This window comes from Podarcis tiliguerta (assembly GCF_965153285.1).
Source record: "Podarcis tiliguerta genome assembly, chromosome: 1".
NCBI classification, from domain to species: Eukaryota; Metazoa; Chordata; class Lepidosauria; order Squamata; family Lacertidae; genus Podarcis; species Podarcis tiliguerta.
In genome coordinates this window covers 18,780,539-18,800,142 of record NC_139534.1, presented here as the reverse complement: position 1 = coordinate 18,800,142, position 19,604 = coordinate 18,780,539, and the positions used below count along the sequence as shown (strand labels likewise).

Sequence of the window (19,604 nt, the reverse complement as noted above, 5' to 3'; positions counted from 1 at the left end):
TTGAGAGGCAGGTGAAAACCCAGTGGCCAGTGCCAATCTGCCAAATGGAAAAATTCCTAACCTGACACAAGATAGGTGACCAACCGAAGTCCAAAGCAAGGCCAAAGCACTCAAACCAAAGAAAGGGTGTAGCTGTCAACTTTCAGATTTGAAAATAAGGGAACAGCAGCCTCGAAAATAAGAGATCAGCAGCCTCACCTGTCCCGGGGACAGTCTACGGGATATCTAACAGTCTGGGATAACAGCAGCAAGCAGCGTTGGAATAAGGGAATTTCCCAGGGGGGAAAGGGAAGGTTGACAGCTATGGGCGGGGGTGTTCGGCAGCGTGAAACAAGTGCCTCAACCACATCACGCTGCCGCTTAAATAGGTCCCACAATCACTCCACTCAAACCTGATTGGCTAATAAGCCTGGCGTGATCATGGGGCCATCCCAGCAAGGTCCGGGCAATGCCCAACCCCTAGCCAGGTCCCATGTGCAAGCAGGACGGTCATTGAAGAGGATCCCATTTGCCAGTAAAATGCATAGCCAGCAATAGCACATCAAGAATCTATATATAGAGAGAGTACCGGCAGAGTAGACATTATTATTGATTGATTTATTGATAATAATTCTATACCACCCTTCATCTGAGGATCACTCACAGGTTGGTTTGCAATATAAAAACACAAAAATACATAAGAAGAAACTAGATAAACGTACATCCCCCCCCCCCAGTTTAAAAGGCTATATATTGTTTAATTAGCCATGTAACCAAGTTTAAGTATGTTCAACCTTGTGGCACTTTCAGTTTATTGTATAGTGCTAGTATTTGTAAACAGATGCTTCACTTACAATATCGTGCAACATTACTTGTTAGAATCCATAACACCATAGATAGCACCAAGTACGGAGACCAAGTCTTTAATTGGTATCGAAAGCTTGAAATAGTTGATAACAATCAAATTTTGTAGGGAGGGCATTCCAGAGTCAGGCTACTGAATGCCTGTTCCTGTGTCACCACAAACTTTATTTCGGAATATTTTGAAATAATCAAGAGATCATACGTGGCAGATCTGTAAGAGAGAAACTGCCCTTTTAATTTAGATCCTAGGCTGTTAAGGGCCTTGTTAATACAAGTACCACTCAGTAGCTAATAAGCAACACTTTGCTCACTGGAGTTTTGTGTGCTTGGAAAACAGCCCCACAGAAAAGCCTGTGTGGGGCCAAGATAACCTACTCAGTGTGAAGCTTGTAGGAAGTTTGTGTTGTATGAGTGCTTGGTGAGAGAGAAATGGTTTGTGAAGCTATACTCAAGACACAAAATACTGGGCTGTGCTTTAACCACGCAAACGTGTGCCTACTATATGCCAAAACAATTGCAGACATGGAGATTTCCAAGCATATTTGGTGCATGGGTATATTTTTCAGGACATAGAAGACATGATTTTAAAATTGTAATATTTGCAGTGGAGATGTTAAATTTGTTTCTGCCAGTACTGGATTACTCATTGCTGCTGTGATGTAAGAAAAAAAAAGTTCACTTTTTGTTCCTAATATTGTGGAATATTGGTTTGCAAGCAAATTTTTGTGCTCTTTTTTCTTCCCCTTCTCTTACCACTTTCACTCCTTAGAATATATATTTCTCTTTCTGTGATTTCTTTACAGCTGCTGCTGCACATAGAGTCTGATTATGAACATGACATGTTTCAAAGACCCACCACCTTTTTCTGGTGTAGCAGTGAGGATTCTGCTCCTTGTTTAGATATCTCTTCCATTACACTAACTCCTGTGAACTCTCCTGACTCCAGACACTCATCTGGACTATTAACACCACCACCTACCAAAAGTGGTCTTCCAAAGCCAATCCATGAACACAGCATCCCAAGACCTCGTGTAATCCAGCTGGGCACAAACACTCAAAAAAATATACATTCAACCTTCCTTTCTTTGTTGTGTATGAATTGTATCAAAGTGCTCCATTTTGTACAGTGGTTAAAGGACAGGCCAGAAGCATTCCGTCTACTTCTGAGCAGTGCAGAAATGTTCTGCATACCGAAATTGACTCTCCTTTAAAAATGCCTAAGGATAAGCTTGCGCTATATCGTTTGGGCTGTCTGGTTAAATTGAGAAAGCAAATGGAATTCTTATACCTCAATCCCAAATGCACTGACGTAAAAACAAGCGTCAAGGCTTTGTTTAGAATTCCAGCCTTGTATCATTAAAAAAAAGGGGGGGAACTCTTAATTACCAATATAGAAAGTGAAAGCTGAACCCTGTCTACAGGCTCACAATGCAAAGCTTACAATCTCTGAAGAATTGTGATTGGACAGCATAAAATTTTAAATAAAATGTGGGAAGTCAGTAGGAGATGTGGTGGGCAATGTAGAGCACTTGATTTTATTGAAGTGCGTTTAAACTCTGTGCAAAATGAAGAATGCCCATTGTTTATCCCAAAGATGAGCTGTACCATGCTTCCTGGTTGTAAGAATGGGCTGATACAACCTTCTCTTTCTGTTTGCAATTAGCAATTGGCTGTCCTTGGGAAACATGGCTTTTTGCATGGGTTTACCCAATAAAAATGCTTCTCATGATCATTAGTGCAAGTATGCATTTATTTCGAAACAAAGATCGGTTCTCTTATTATGATTGGTGTTCCTGAGAGAAACAAAAGGAAATACTGTTTAATTGCAATAAGTGAATGGGAAAAAACTAATTTAAGAGATTCAGATGTTACTGACTGATTCTCTCACTCTGCAAAGATCTGTAACTCCATTAACTGCCTTGTGTAGATTTTCTGTTGTAACAATTTATTCCTTATAGCATATATTTATACGTTCTGCATTTATTAGTAAGAGACCTATTTATAACTTCCGCATTCATGTAAGGATGAAATCAGTTGCAAGAATCCCAATAGCTTTTTTAGCCTTGCTCAAGGACTTGTGTGTGTTTAGCAATATATTTTAGGATTTTTTTCTTTTTCAGGTCCAAAAACACTTTTGTTCAGGTCTAGACTAAACTAGTTGAACTTGGCTTCATTGGAATCAGTGGGGCAAGTTAGTCATGTTCATCTAACCTTTTGTCTTGTTGCGAAGGAGACTTCTGGTGCAGAAGAAACCATTAGGGATGCACTGTTGGTTCACTGGCAGCTAGTTTCTTTAGATCCTTGGCCATTCAGAGCAGCCCAGAGTCAAAAACATTCAAGACTCATTGATTTTCAATAGGAGATTGTTTTGCATGTTGCCCATAATTTACTGCAAATTTGTCAGATGAAGGTGGGGAATAAAAAAGAACTTATTTTTGGTGATGGGCTTCAGCTTTTAAAAAATCGTTTGGAATGTCTGGGTTTGGATTTGTGTGTGTGTGTGAAATCCAAAAATGAATTAGCCAAGTAAAAATAATTCATACTGATTCCACCCACATAAGGCTTGTGATGTCATAATCCTGTCATAACTCCTGGTGGAATCTGTTCTTCACACAACCAAAGGCCAACATTTGATGGCTAAACTTCTATGATGGGTGGACTAGCAGGATTTTATTATAAATTAAGAGCCTATGGCTTCTACAGTATCCAAATGCTATCCATCAACATATTTCACTTTCAGCAAAAGTTGAGTGCGTTTATCACAACAGTTCTGAGTTAATAAGCAGCTAATATATTAGTTGCAGAGACAGAGAAATGCATTTGGACGAGACTTGGCTTTTTTTCAGAGAACTCAGAGAAGGAAACAAAGTACATAGTAACTATGTACAAACAAATTGGGCAGGTTGCATTATTTGGGTCAAAATTTGGCAAATCTGTTACATGGAAAGACTCCTACATATGCAGAACATGGCGTTTACCTGTAAAGTCCTGCAAGGTACAGTGCCTTGTTTTTAGGTGATTAAGAAGTGATGCTTATTATCCATGATGCATAAAGGCAGAATCAGTTTGTCTGCCACTTATATTCATGTTTCTCCAGTGTGTTTAAAATGGTGGCTAACAGGTGTTAGATGTTGTTAGACCACAGCTTCCACCTTTAGAAGATACTTCTAATTTCAAGAGTGCACGAGCTTTTAGAGATTATTTTGCTGTGACTATTCTAGGGATTATTAAGACAGTTCTGAGTAGTGCATTCTAACCTTTATATGATAGTCATTCAGTTCCAAATTCAAAACCAATAGGAGGACTAGCTTTGCTGCATAGGAGCCGTCCCTCCTTAAAGACAGGGTAAAGTACATTGTGGAACATAACAGCAGAGAATGCTCAGCTTGCAGAAGAACCTAGCTTGCCTCAAAGTCTAGAGAGCCCTCTTGCCAGCTGGAATTTAGCAGCCATCCAGCAGAAGTCAGCAAGCAAAGTTGGAAGACTAAGTGACTTCACCATGCTCTGCAGACTAGCTGCTGGCGATTTGAAAAAATTGAGGGAATATGTGTAGTCATTTGTCATGGGTGATTTCTTTCCAGTAGAATACCGTAACGCTATAAACTTCTATTAGAAGATGCTGAAGAGTCTGGGGATGCATAGACCAGGCATAGGCAAACTCGGCCCTCCAGATGTTTGGGGACTACAGCTCCCATCATCCCTGACCACTGACCCTGTTAGCTAGGGATGATGGGAGTTGTAGTCCCAAAACATCTGGAGGGACAGAGCACCTTATGAACATAGGTGAACTAGAACCAGGAATACTCTGAGCATTCCTCCAAACTTACCTCTAAGATGCCAGGCTTATCCTTCCTATTGAAACCAACCTTTATAGTAAATGCAAGTTCCTCTCTCTCTGCCTGTGACCCAGGAACAAAACTTTCCATCATTTTGTAACTCTGGACAGATAGTACAAGAGGCCAGTGGCTGGCTATCGCGGAAGGAGCGTGTGTGATGCTTGTGTGTGAACACAAAAGGCTTGTTCATTTTTTTATTATTATTATTGTTATAAGCATATTTGTGGTAAGAAGCGTTAAGGTTCTCTGGGAGAAATTCAACGTAACGTTCTTCTGATTGTTGCATCAGCACAAGCATTTTGGCTTGCCAGACAGAACCATCTCCCTTCTCCTTCTCCCCCACCCCTTTGTGCAGTTCCGGGGGTGCTCTGAACAGCACAACCACCCAAACTCATGGGCAGGGTGGGGGTATGAGGAGATGACTGGAGGGAGCCCATTGTACAAGGAGAAGTCTGGAGGCTTCACTACATCAAGGCTATTTCCATAAATTGAAGGACTCCTTCCATTTATGGAAGGGCACCATTAGATACAACCCAGAACTATGTGATGTATGAACACTGTTAATTTGCAGGAACAAAAAAGAGAGAGAGAGATGCTGAGTGTATCTAACCACCCGCTAAAACACAACAGATCAAGAAGCCTTGCATGGCAAGAGGGAAGAAAGACATCACCTCTAGAAACATGGCACTGACATCAATCTATTCCATTACAATGTGAAGATAATTGGTCATTGTACGTCCAGTTAGCCTTGTTCCATTATAATATCAGTATAACCAAACCAGATTGTTATGCATAACATTTGAGACATAGTTGGGATTTTCTGTTAGGGATATTTTTTCTGCATTGTCAATAAAACAAAGTTGCTTGTTAGCTCCCTGTAATGGGAAAGCTTACTTAGATTATCTTATGCATATCTCTCTTCTTTCTGTATGTTATTGCTGCATATTTTCCTCTTAGGAAAGCATTTTTACTTGGATAGCAATGGTGAAATGACTGTGGCTATTAATCTTAATCCGACAGAAAAGTATATTTTCAGCAAATTATACTTTCCTGAAGCTGACCAGAATTTCTGGGCTTTTTTAGTGATGAGGTTTCTATAGTACCAAGCTAAACATTTTTTTTTTAAAAAAAGTTAGTTTCAATATATTCATGGTCCTTAATGTGTTTTCATCCAAATTACTGCTTTATTACATAATGGTTTCTCAGTGTTTAGAGCAACTGCTATGTCAGGTTTGCAGAATATTAATCCTATTATGACACAAGAGGTAATAAAACAAAACTGAGACGTTATCTCTTAATTTCAGGCGCTAGTCCTGTATGTTCTGATGTATAGCCAACTGTCCCGATAAATGGGCATTATCTCTCTCTCCATTCAAATGCGTTCATATTCCCCCCAACTCTTTTGTATCTAAAAGTCATTCAATTCTGGATACACCAGATACGCTAAAACTGCGAAAGTATTACAATACTGGTTGGTGCGTGACTGAAGGCTTTAGCATGTTTCATAAACCTCAGGCTGCAAATGCCAATTTCTCATACCAGCTCTTTTGTTTTTTGCATGCCCTCTTCTGTTCGAAAACGTAGCTTTTTATCTTCTGCATTGCATGCGAAAAGAAAAAAAAAGTTCAATATTGTGATTTTTGTCATGTGAAATTTTGCCCTAATGTTTATTGTCCTTATTGTAGGCAGGCAGTGTGACACCTAAATCACCCTCCACTGACATCTTTGATATGGTTCCCTTTTCTCCCATATCCCCTCAGTCATCAACACCTACTCGCAATGGCACACAGCCTCCTCCAGTGCCCAGTAGATCTGCAGAGATCAGTAAGTTTTGTAATGAACTGACCTGATTTGTTTTCATCTTCATACTAAGCCAAATACGGTTTTTGGAAACCACGCATTTAAAAATGATAGTGCTGGGTTCGCAGTGTTCCTGTTCTTTGAGAGTTTGGGTGTTTGGTGGGGGCATCCTGTGACCCTTTCATATGTTCAATTAATAACTCCACTCAAGGCAGGAATTAAAATAGCATGTTTGTTGTAAACGTTTGCTTGTCCCCTTTTGGCTGTTAAAACTAAGCAGGCGTTCAAGTATATATGTGCTAACTAGGGGACTGGATCTATTGTTTCATATTGCACAAAAGCAATCTGAGGATATGTTTTAGTCCCGTGTTAACTTCAGGAAAACACTTCTACGATTTTCGTTGTGACACTTCAGCCGTGACTCAACTAGTACTGCACCTTTTTGTGTGTGTCCCCATGCTGAAAAGAAAATGTGGTGGCAATCTCATATTCCAGTGGCTAAAGAAGGAAGACACAGGGGGCACTATGTTTTGAAGAAGAAAAACCTGTGCCCATCAAATCCCGCATGGAAATATTAAAGTAGTTTACACTCGACTTCAGAACCACCTGTGTGGTTCTTTTGGGAAGCATCTCAGAAGAAGTAAAGGCTTGCTGGATCTGCCAGTATTATTTTAACCCTGGTAACTATGACCAAGTTTCTGTAATTACTCCCTCACAAAGCCAAACTACCAAATAATTTCTACGGCTATCTGGTAATATAGTTAACATTAACTTGGTTAACATTAAGTATAAGTGGGATGGTACCAAATGTTCAATAGTTTTTTTTATTGTTGGGGGTACAACTAATGATTTTGGCAACGTAAATTCCCCCCGCCTCCCCCCAGATCAAATTCCGCTTTGGTTGAACACCCACACAAAAACATTACTTCAAACCAATTTTGTGCCATCATTTCTCCTTGATCACCAGATGTCATCAAAAGCAGTCAGGTTTGGCTAACTCACCTTACCACTGAGGGCCATTGCAAGTGAGACTTGTTTAAACCGGGGCGCAAATTTCAGTACAGCCGTACCTTGGATTCTGAATGTCTTGGTACTCGGATGCTTTGGCTTCCAAACGCCACAAACCCGGAAGTGAGTGTTCCAGTTTGAGCACATTCTTTGGAACCCAAATGTCCGACAGGGCTTCCGATTGGCTGCAGGAGCTTCCTGCAGCCAATCAGAAGCCACGCTTTGGTTTCCGAACGTTTTGGAAGTCGAAAGGACTTCTGGAACGGATTCCGTTTGGCTTTCAAGGTACGACTGTATAAGGATTGCCGAAGAATCACCAAAAGAGGGTGGCTTCTCTCCACCCCGTGCTGCAGCATTTCCAAAGGTGTTTGTGTGAGAGATAACTGCAAGGTCCATGTGTCACCTTAAATTACAAAGAAACTAAACTATGGTTTGAATTTCAGTGCACAGCACGCTAGCGCATACTACTGAAACCACAGGCATTTAGTTCCTCCCCTGCTGCTGCCACTCTACCAGGAGACAAGCCGTGGTCCTCTGAAAACAAACAATGAGTGGTAAACAATATGTGTTCTTGGCTTACTCCTCTTTGTTTGTTTGGAAGACTAACAAGGGACAAGCCTGTGTTATGGCTTATTTCTTGCAAGTGCAGCAGGAGTGAGGGAGGAAAAAAGGACCCACAATTTCTGCAGCATGCTATGCATTCATATACAAACCATAGCTTAGTTTAACTGTAAGTTGAAAATGATAGTTTAGTAATTTTGTGAGTAATTCTGCTCCAGCTCTTGTCATGCTATCCGTTGTGCTTTTAACACAAAACAGCCAAGTCAACAAAGACTTTCATTTTTTTAAATAAAAATAAAAGGCTTTACCGTTTACATTCTTTTTGGGAACAAATTGCCCATTGAAATCTTGAAAGATTGGCCTATTGTTTCTTTCCAAATGTATTTATATACTACCCTCCCATAAAATATCAGGGGTGTAAACAGCAATATAAAAACCATTAAAAGCAAGATGGGATAATCATTAAAATGACTGGCCACTCCAGAAAATTTCAAACAACAGCATAGGGCTGCCAGCATATATGAAGTCTTTTAAGAGACGCCTAAAAACGTGGGACGCGGGTGGCGCTGTGGGTAAAAGCCCCAGCGCCTAGGGCTTGCCGATCGATAGGTCGGCGGTTCGAATCCCCGCAGCGGGGTGCGCTCCTATTGCTCGGTCCCAGCGCCTGCCAACCTAGCAGTTCGAAAGCACCCTCGGGGGCAAGTAGATAAATAGGGACCGCTTACCAGCGGGAAGGTAAACGGTGTTCCGTGTGTGGCTCTGGCTCGCCAGAGCAGCAATGTCACGCTGGCCACGTGACCCGGAAGCGTCTCCGGACAGCGCTGGCCCCCAGCCTCTTGAGTGAGATGGGCGCACAACCCTAGAGTCTGTCAAGACTGGCCCGTATGGGCAGGGGCACCTTTACCTTTACCTAAAAACGGATGGTGGCTGCCAAATTTGCTGGAAGAGTATTCCACAATGTGAGACCAACAAAAATATCTGCCCACCAGGCCTCTGTATCGCAGCAGTAAACAGCACTCTTCCAGATTATCTCACTGATTGGGCTGGGATAGATAGAAGGGCTCAGGCAGTCCTTAAGGAATGTTGGACCTAAGTTGTTCAGGGCTCTGTACCTGACTTGATATGCTCATCTCCCCAGATAGTCATCAGTGAATTGTATTATGAGCAGAATGTGAAGTACTCCAGGCTGCTTGTGCACTATTTAACCCCAAGAAACATAGATGCCTGGCTTGAAAGCAGAGGCTGATTACCTCAAAGGAAAGGTATAGTTTATGTTTCTGGAAAATAGTGGAAATCTCCAGCCCTTTTGGAATTACTGGGGGAAACAAGCAGGGGAGTTGCAACGGCTGAAAACGAGGGGGGGAATCCGCAATTATTTTAGGCTTTCGCGTTGTCAATGCCAAGAGACATCTTTTGATGTGTATTGAAGTCAAAGAGGATATTTCTGAGATCAAAGTGTCTCAATAGGAAAAAAGCAACTAAAATCTGATAATAGATGAACAACATCTTATACTCCCTTCTTAGAAAATAGTTTGATTACCACCAATAACAACAGGGCAATTTTTTTACTTTGTGCTATAAGACTCATGGGGCAGTGGCCTTTCCAGGAGGTCTGCAGGTCAAATTTTCTTCAAAGAAATATTTGAACCCAACTACTTCCACTGTCCACATGCGTGCTTCTCCTTTATCCTTTTATTTTTCATAACAGATTACCAAAATAAGAACCTATTTAGAAACTAATATTGCTAATCACATTTCAAAATCAAGTTCAAAGTCTGGGAAGGTACTGCATTCTCCACCATAAAATAATGGTCAGAAAGAGGCAATAATACTTTCAGGATCTTATGAAAGCACTAATGAAACGGCTGGCTTAAAGAGTTTGCAATGCAAAGTCCTCTGCTCAGATTTGTTGGCTGAAATCTCGCCTCTTGAACCCACTCACAAGGTGGTGTATCAACCACCGTCTCCTAGAGCTCTTCCCAGTTAACTGCAATATGAAGATAAGTAATGCCAGCCTGGGACGCGGGTGGCGCTGTGGGTAAAACCTCAGTGCCTAGGCTTGCCGATCGCATGGTCGGCGGTTTGAATCCCCGCAGCGGGGTGAGCTCCCGTCTTTCGGTCCCAGCTCCTGCCCACCTAGCAGTTTGAAAGCACCCCTAAGTGCAAGTAGATAAATAGGTACCGCTTTATAGCGGGAAGGTAAACAGCGTTTCCGTGTGCTGCTCTGGTGCTGGTTCGCCAGAGCAGCTTCGTCACGCTGGCCAAGTGACCCGGAAGTGTCTCCGGACAGCGCTGCCCCCGGCCTCTAGAGTGAGATGGGCGCACAACCCTAGAGTCGGACACGACTGGCCCGTACGGGCAGGGGTACCTTTACCTTTACCTTTACAATGCCAGCCTACCTTACAGGGTTGTTGTAAGGATTGTTGAGATAGGCACATTGTGTGTTGTGAAAGGAAAATGCAGTCATTATTTATTGGAAGATCTTGCATCTTGTAATAGGTAAATCAGTCTCTCTGTATTTTACTGAATTTAGCAGTCCAGTATATTATCATTATAATGCATTTTCACGAGGTGATTTTATATGTCATGGACCAATAGTAGTAATTTTAGAAGCTGCAACAATCACTTCTAGATCTTTTAAAGTGTGAAACAGAAATGCCAGATTTAAGACCTTGCCCCCGAAAACTCCATAACCACACATAAAGCACTGCCTTATAAATCTTCCTTCTGTTATGTTATTATTGTGGTTGAGAAATTCATCCATAAAACAACTTGATATGGTCATGCATTCTGGGAGTGTTTGAAATACCACAAATCCACTCCTGTTTTAGAATAGAAATTATTACACTGTGAAAGGCATGACAGGGATAGATGTGCGCCACAAATTAATACAGGAGAGCAACGGGAAATCTGCAAATAAGGGACAAATACTCATTTTTAATATAAAAAAATGAGAGGTGCATTAATCAGAAAAAATGTGTTTTTTTGTAATTCTCTTGTCAATCTCTAGCTAGTTAAAGCAGAATATAATCTGAACTGTAACACTTGGGAAATAAAAGATTTAAAGCATCATGAGAATAGAAGGAGGAAGCAATTGAGCAAGAAGTTGCTTTGAGCTTTCTGGCATTCTAATTTTGGGGGTTCGGGAGTTTTTGGATGCACTGGGCATCAGACAGGTGATTTACACCACCTGAATATGTTCTGATGTGGTAGAGTCCGAGGAACAACGTGCTACCTTCTTTTCTCTGAGCGTGCAAATCGTCCCTAATTGCTGGGATTACACACACTGTTTCAGCACTTCCAGTGTCCACAATCCATGCCCATAGCATAACTCAGCTTGCACTGCGAATCCTGCCAGTTCACAAAGATTAAGAGGGGTTGGCCATTGACTATACTGACTTGGGCTGCTGGGAGCTGAAGTCTAACAACTTCTGGAGGACCACATGTTCCCCATCACTGGTATGCTCTATCGTGCCTGGAGGGGCTTTTGGAAGCTGCCCGTTCTGAATGCCTTTGAGCAGCTGTTCTGATTTAGCGTAGTTCTATGTAAGAGAAATATAATGCAAGCCAAAGGATTATTTCCCCCCCTCGAGCTTCATCTTTTGATAAGAAACACTGCACAGTCGTAACCAAAACTAATGAGCTGGTGATCTGAGGCTTGTTTGCTGGAACAACTTACTCTGCATATCTGTCCTGCTTAGAGAAAACACACACACACACTTCAGTTTCTGAATGATCTGCAGGGGCTGTATGCTTTTTAAAAAAGAAGATGACTATGCTTCATACAGATTTAGCCTGGAATTTGTGGAGATGCCCTCTCAAAAAATAATTTGGGGGAAATAAAGTGAAAATTAATGGTTGCCAGTTCATGACTCCTTCCCCAGAGGGGCAAGACGCAATGATCAAGAGTGGTGGCTCAACCGAACCATCTAGTACAGACCTTCTAGAATACAGCAGAACACTGGTTGCAAATTTTGCCGCTTTGCATTCTCAAGTCTAAAGTTTCACCAGCTGTCTGAGTTTCCAAACACTCCACCCCTTATGTGTTGCTGATTCCTTTTTTTTATATTCTTCTTCTTTCTAGAGAGAGACCTTTTTGGAGCAGAACCTTTTGACCCTTTTAGCTGCGGAGCAGGAGATTTCCCTCCAGACATTCAATCCAAACTAGATGAGATGCAGGTGACAAAACATTTGCCATTGCAAAAGTGTTGTTTCTATTGCCATGTAAATATCAGGGGACATTGTTTGTGCTGTAGGCGGCATGATCATGGCCTGTGTTGCAAGGCGGGGGAAAGGGAAATAGGATTCATTCAGTTGTTAATAATACAGTGGTGCCTCGCAAGACGAAAAGAATCCGTTCCGCGAATCTTTTCGTCTTGCGGTTTTTTCGTCTTGCGAAGCAAGCCCATTGACGGATTAGCGCTATTAGCGCTATTGGCACTTTAAGGGCTAAAAACGGCTTTTTTAGGCTTGGGGGATTAGCGGTTTTGTTGCTAAAATGCTTTTAGCAGCTTAGCGATTCAGAAAAAGGGGTTTTGGAGCAAAAAAAACCCTCAAATTTTTTTGTCAATTTTCGTCTTGCAAAGCAAGCCCATAGGGAAATTCGTCTTGCGAACCGCCTCTGCAGACGGAAAACCCTTTCGTCTAGCGGGTTTTCCGTCTTGCGAGGCATTCGTCTTGCGGGGCACCACTGTAGAGTGTTTATCCATCTCAAGCAGAGGTACTTTTTCTGGGGTTCTCCACATGTGCCGTTTCCGTCATCCATCACCACTGTCCATGCTGCTGGTAGTCCCAACAACATCTAAGGAGAACAACACTGGCAATAAGTGAATCAGTGTTCAGAATCCTTAGAGGATTTAATGCTTATTCTATAAGCTTTTGTAGCACTTCTGCAGAGGAAATGGGGTCAGTATTACTGTTCATGCTTCCTCTAGAGAAGAACTATTTATCCCTCGTGGGCTACATGGAGGGTGCAGTTTTGAAGATCTGAATGTAACCACTACAACAATGATGGCCAAACTTGGCCCTCCATCTGTTTTGGGACTACAACTCCCATCATCCCTAGCTAACAGGACCAGTGGTCAGGGATGATGGGAATTGTAGTCCCAAAACAGCTGGAGGGCCAAGTTTGGCCATCACCACACTACAATACCACCAAGGAAGAATGCACTCAGTACAAGCAAGCCTTAATATCTATCTGTAAAACACATTTTGCTCTTTCAAGGTACAGCACACTTCGCCTAACTATAATATTGCTTAGGCTCCTAACCAGGTTTGATTCTTGCCGTTTGGAGTCCTTAAAAAATGCCTCCTTCTCTTCCCATCCTCCTTCTTTCATATGCCAGCACTTCATTGTCCATGTTGCCTGCCTTTCTACGTTCTTTAGGCCCATCAGGGCTTCTTTAAACCTACCCCCACCCACTCAAATACATGACAAATGGTAGCCCGCTGAGTTTCTCCACGCATTTCTCAATCACCATCCCTTCTCTAGTCACCCCATCCTATCTGTGTATGGTTAATCAGCTACTCACACTTCATTTCAAACCCACAAGACCCTTTGCCTATCTCTCTTTATCACTGATGGGTATCTTTGCCCATTGACTGCCCTTTGTTCACCTCCATGTAGTGGTTAGGCCTCCACCATCCCCTCACTACTCTTCCTGGTCCATTGATACACAGGGCAGTACAGGCCAGTTGGGTGCAGGGCTACTGGCAAGAAAGACCTTGCCTTTTAGCTCCTCTGTAACATTATTCCACCTTTCCCACCCCAATACCCATGGTTTTTGACAGTATACCATGCGAGACCAAAATATACCAAGTGCATGCACAAAACATTTATATCTATGTGTGACGAAATACTATAAATACCTTTCCAATCTCAGCAGTGGGGAAATTATAATAGATTTACTTCAGAAAATGAACTTGGTTGCAATCAACTTTATATTTACTTCTGAATATTTTGTAAGAAATAATGAGAATATAAATTTAGTTGCAATTATTTTATATTATTCGGTTTAGTTGTTTGTGAGATCTGTAACTAGGAGCAAAATCCTATGCATATCTACTTGGATGTAAGTTCTCTTGAGTTCAATGAGACTTGTTCCATGTAATTGTGTATAGAATTGTAGCCTAAATTAGAAATGTTATTATTGATGTTAACCAATCTGCCAGAAGCTCTAATATTTCTTCTGTCTCTTTGTGCTTTCGTGGGTGTGCAGCGTCAGCGATGGTTGGTATATATATATATTTAATGAGTTTCGATTCATGTCCTATAAAGTATAATAACGTTGATGTCTGAGATCTAAACTTCAGCACTTCAGATTGCTAGATTTCCATTCTTTTTCATTTTTCATGTGGTAAAATTTGAGAAATTCTTGCAGGCTCCTTTCAGAGAGGTATTGACTTTTTGTCTGTAATAGCTCACTATGCTGTACATACACATTATGTAAGAATGAATTCTTTTATTCAATCTGAACTGTAAAACTCAAGGGAAATGTTATTACTTCAGACGGAGCAGGCAAGATGGGTGCCATTTCTGTAAAATACAAGCTTTTGCGGGGATGCTGTGCTCTGGGTATATGTGCACTTCAAGTGCCCTCAACCATGCATATGATATCTATAAAAAAAGACGTTTGATCATATAGGGACCTAATTCACAATGTTCTTCCCACTCCCCATTCACTGAGATAGAAGAACAGTTTCATACATTAGGATAAATGCACCATAGATAAAAAGAGGTGTGCATTGCTAAAGAGCCACACCGCCACTGATATGAGCCAGGAATCTGCTTTGTATTTTGACTTGCTAAAACTATGACCCTTTGCCAGCAACTATATATTACCTTCCCCAGGCATTCTTTCCCAGAAAATAGAAGGCATGTGCATTGGACTGATTCCTTACAGTCACATTCCCAATTCTGTCATCCAAACATAAGGCTTTTCACATGTAGGCCTCTAAGGAATTGAATCAATGCACGTGTCTTCTGTTGTTGTTCTGTTTTTTCAGTAAAAGAATACTTATTTATTCTTCAGCTCTAGCCAGTACTGTAATCCAGAGGGGAGGGCTACCTTTCAAATCAGCCATGTTTGTAGCATATTTGATTTATAGGTCAAACTGAAATCCTCTAAGCCCACAGGAATAACCCTTATGAAAGCACCCCTATCTTGCCAAGAATCACTTCTTATCTTGAAGGTTGCCTCTCGCCAATTTGTACGTAAGGCAGTGTACGCTGCCATGGTCTAAAACAGAGCCATCAAATTCTCAGATCCAACTAGATCCATTCCAGCTCAGAATGGAACAGCATACTTTTTCTCCATTTGCAAGCCCGATACAGTGGAATGTGACACATCCCACTGTATATTTTCAATCAGGGTTCAACCTTGACACATCACACACACACGCAGACACACACACACAGACACAAAACTTTTGCAGGCTACATACATGTTCCACTGCCGCCGCCACCTCCAAAAACTGACAAAATGCAAACGTTCAAATCCACTTTTTAAATTTCACATTAGGCAGATATTTGATGGGGACCCTGATCTCAAACTGAGGGTGCTTTTCACATATAGATAGTGAGATATATTGTAAATGTCATTCGTACTGTTCATCTATTATTAATGGGACAGTGGAAACAGGCAGCTTAAGGCTCAATAGCAGTAACATCAAAAGCATATTGTGTGTGTGTGTGTGTGTGTAATTAAAGCACATTAAATTTTTTAAAAACAGTCACACAAACACACACACACACACACACACACACAGAGAGATATTAGTTTCATTCTCTATGAAACAATCCAGATGAGAATGTATTACAGAACTCAAAAAATCTTATTCCTGCATGGCCAGACGTTCTTTCTTTTCTTTTTTTAAGGTGAATTCCACAGTTATAAGAATGAGCACTTCTCAATAGGCGTTTGTAAAATATCACATTTTCTCACTCTTTCCTGTTTCTTTGTTTGTGTTTTTCTTCCTCTGTTTCAGGAGGGGTTCAAAATGGGACTGACTCTGGAAGGCACAGTATTTTGCCTTGACCCTCTAGACAGCAGGTGCTGATGCCAGGAAAAGAACCGTGAAAAGATATCGCCATCTCTTTTTTTTAGGAGGGGGGGAGTTTTAAAACGTATTACAAATACTGTCAATGTGCCAAAAATGTTTTTTTCAACTTGTTCACTTTTGTGAGGTTTGCTTCTGTGAAACTCCAGATAGGTTCCAGTGTTATCCCTGTACAAATGTAAAAAGTCACACGTGTATATGAAACCAAAACAAAATCACACTGCTGTCTTTCTTAGTCATCTTCCGCCACCCAATGGCAGTTCACCATGTGCTGTGAAGTTCTTCGAACTATTCATGCAACGCTATAGAATCCCCTCAGTTGGTTTCTTCATTCCCAGTATGTAGGGCCCTGTTCATACATTTTTGTTGAAAATCGCCCAGATACTGCATACCACAGTTCACGCAGTCCATAAATCCTTGTTTCTGGCCATGATTCAAGCTGCAGTGCGCTCTGTGGTTCTTCACATAGACTTTCCCACATTAATGGCTGTACTTGAACATAAAGGGAGTGATGGAAGCATTCCATCATCACCGATTTGGGGTGCTTCAGATGTTGTCAGGCTCCAACTCCCATCAGCCCCAACTAACATGACTCTCATCAACCCTAACTAATTAGCACGTTGGGAAGATCAGAGCTGAAAACCAGCAAAGCCCGGGGAACCACAGATTCCTGTCCTAGCTTTAAGAATTTTGATTAGGCGCATAAGCTTATTTTTACATTCCTGGTGGTGTTTGTCATTTGGAATCTGCTTCACAAAAAGCTCTGTTTTTCAGTGGCGAGTGATTGTCTGTTTTCACATCTACATGTGCACACAAGCGCTCTTCTGCACTCAGAAGCATATTTAGGAGGTGAGGGTCCGATAGCTGACTCCTCAACACAGATGTTTTGGAAATCCTGTTGATTTCCAAGTGGAGCCAGGCTAAAAGTCACTGCTTGGAGCACATGTTAAGTTGCTACGTGTAACAGAAAAATCCAGCTCAGATTGCCTTATGCACACACGCTTTAGCTAAAAGAAGACACCCTCGATGTTGTGAGGTCAGGCCCTCTGCTAATTCCAGAGGGTTTGAGAGTACATCCTTCAGGATCTTGGAAGCCTGGAGAATCATCTGGAAGCACACAAAAGGAGTTCTGCTGCTGGGTCATGTGGGAACCCTATGAAAGCTGCTTGGATCATACATTTGGCAAATAGCCTTACTGTGCAATGTACATGTCATTTATGGGTGCATAACTTGATAACAAGTAACCCAGAGAAGAATGGTGGGGACAGGTTATCCCGTTGTCATTTGTAATTCTGCGCGGAAGCCCATTCCTGAGCATCAGTGTATTTTTCTTCCACTAGTCTTCAAACTAGCAATAAATGAACATTTTGTTTGTGCATTTCTTGCATTCACCCGTGGAATTGTTCCTTCCTGTTCCAATTTTTGCCATCACTTTTCTCATTTTTTAAAGTGTGTGTGTATGTATACACATTTTTATATATATATATACATATATATGTATATACAATAATGGGGGGGGGGAGTTTCCTCTCCTGTAAGGATCCTTTCACTGAAAAGACTTTTGGGGGGTGGGGAGGGTGGATGCGAAGGACAAATAAGAGAAGACACTTAAGAGATTATTTTACTGCTTATATCTTTTAGATGGGGAGAAAAGAATTAGTTTTCTGGTACTTGGGTTGAAAAAAATAATAGCTTTTGACCTTATATTGTGAGGTTTACACAGAAAATAGGATGCATTTATGCAATATTATTACCTTTTTTTAAAAGCTTTGTTCCAGCCTCGGAAGACGCTTAAGCAGATGCCTGGACAGTCTGGGATTCTTCACTTGCTTAAAGTTAGGCATCTGCTTAGGCACTGCGGCTCCAGTCGAGCCTTTCCTGTTTTTGCATTGTGTTAAGTCTTCCTTCTTTTCGTTGATCGGTCTGAATGTATACCTATATCTATGGACGGGATCCAAAGAGAACTGGCTGCATACCTAAAGTGCTTCTGCACATGTGCAGGGAAAAATGCAGGCTCTCACATCACACTGAACACCATTCCAGAGGGTCGCCTGACTTTCAGAAACTGCTTGGCGAGGTCGCAAGGATGGTGGCTACAGTAGGAAGGTGTGGGACAAACACAGTGCGGATGCAAAACACCACAAACAGTCCTTTGGATCATGGCCTATGTGTCTGTCGATATAGTTATATACATATATATATATGGAATCACTAATGAGTAGAGTAGACTATGTTTCCTAGAAAGAAATCTATAATTTTGTTTGTCCTCTATAGTATTTTGCAATTTGTACAACGAGGTTGTTTAGTAGCCATATCAATGGCTTTTTAAAACAAATAGAATTTGTATTTTTATCGTACTTTTAAAAAAGAAAGCTTTACGTAATAAGCATATATTTAGGGGCCGTTTACTACGGATGGTAACGAAACACTCAGAAAATATTTGCACATTTTAAGAAACCTTTGTTTTACTGATTTTTACGTGGGTTGATTCTACGAAAAGCTAGATATAATCTAACCGATCTCGTCAGTACAAGGACACCTAAATTAATTCAGCAAGAAAGTACATTTTTAACGAGAGGGTTCTAGTGTTCTGGTTGAAATTTGTATTTCTATGTAATCTCAAACTGTCTGTTTAATTTTGCTCCGAATAAATGTTTTAAATAATTTTGTCTCGTGGAACAGAACTTTTATTTAATACTGATCTGCAGTGCAAAGAAAACGGTAAATATAAAATAACAACAAAGAAGCAACTGCCAAACAATAAAAACCACAAAACTCAACAACAACAAAAATGGGGCCTGCAACAAAACATTGCAGTTCAAGGTACTCCTGTTCACCTCCCCCACTCCCAAGGGTGCATAAGCCCTGGGGCCCTGCGTGGCCGAGCACACACAAAATTGCCAATGAAGGAGCCGGGCACTCACAAACTGTGCAATGGACACAGGCACACGCCTGCAGAGGCCAAGTTTCTGCAAGAGTGTAAGTATTCTGTGCCTAATGGTACTGCTCTGTCTTCATTGAGCTGTTCATTTGCTACTTTTGGTTGTTTTGGTCTCCTTATGTCTTCCAAAAAAGTTTGCTTGTTTTTTGTACCCCTGCAAACCTTGGGTTTTCCCCCAAAACATGCCGACACCTCATTTGTGGTGGCATTTTGCTTATATAAGGGAGAACACTCGAGAGAATTAGTATATATGGTTGTATTAATACTTACCATATGTATATGAGTGTACTAGCCATTCATCACTAATATTACAGTAGAAGACTGTACAGCAAAAGCATAACTGCTTCTATTGCAACTCCACAAGAATCCGCCATTTTCCAGTTTGCAATTCCCATATGAACCTACCACCTACTGAAATCAATCAGTTCGGTGTCGCGGTTAAGAGTGTCAGACCAGGATCTGGGAGAAAAGAGTTCAGCCATGATGCTCACTTGCTTGGCGAGGCCACCCCATTCCCTAAGGTGCAAATAACTAGACGACACATAGCATTTTTGTTT

The 19,604-nt window shown here is 41.3% G+C and overlaps 1 protein-coding gene across 8 annotated transcripts in view; it reads left to right on the top strand.

Annotated features, from left to right (window-relative positions):
- GULP1 (GULP PTB domain containing engulfment adaptor 1) overlaps positions 1-18,771 on the top strand; it is a 192,707-nt gene extending 173,936 nt beyond the window's left edge. For 3 of the 8 annotated variants that reach the window (XM_083412311.1, XM_083412314.1, XM_083412312.1), the window contains 4 exons: positions 1,647-1,874; positions 6,365-6,503; positions 12,133-12,227; positions 16,035-18,771. In XM_083412311.1, the coding sequence (XP_083268437.1) occupies positions 1,647-1,874; positions 6,365-6,503; positions 12,133-12,227; positions 16,035-16,106 (534 nt within the window). In that variant the 3' untranslated portion in view covers positions 16,107-18,771. Of the gene's footprint in view, positions 1-1,646; positions 1,875-6,364; positions 6,504-12,132; positions 12,228-14,266; positions 14,278-16,034 lie in introns of all 8 variants that reach the window. The other 5 variants (XM_083412316.1, XM_083412317.1, XM_083412313.1 and 2 more) reach the window with 4 other exon arrangements.
- The last annotated feature ends 833 nt before the right edge of the window (positions 18,772-19,604 follow it).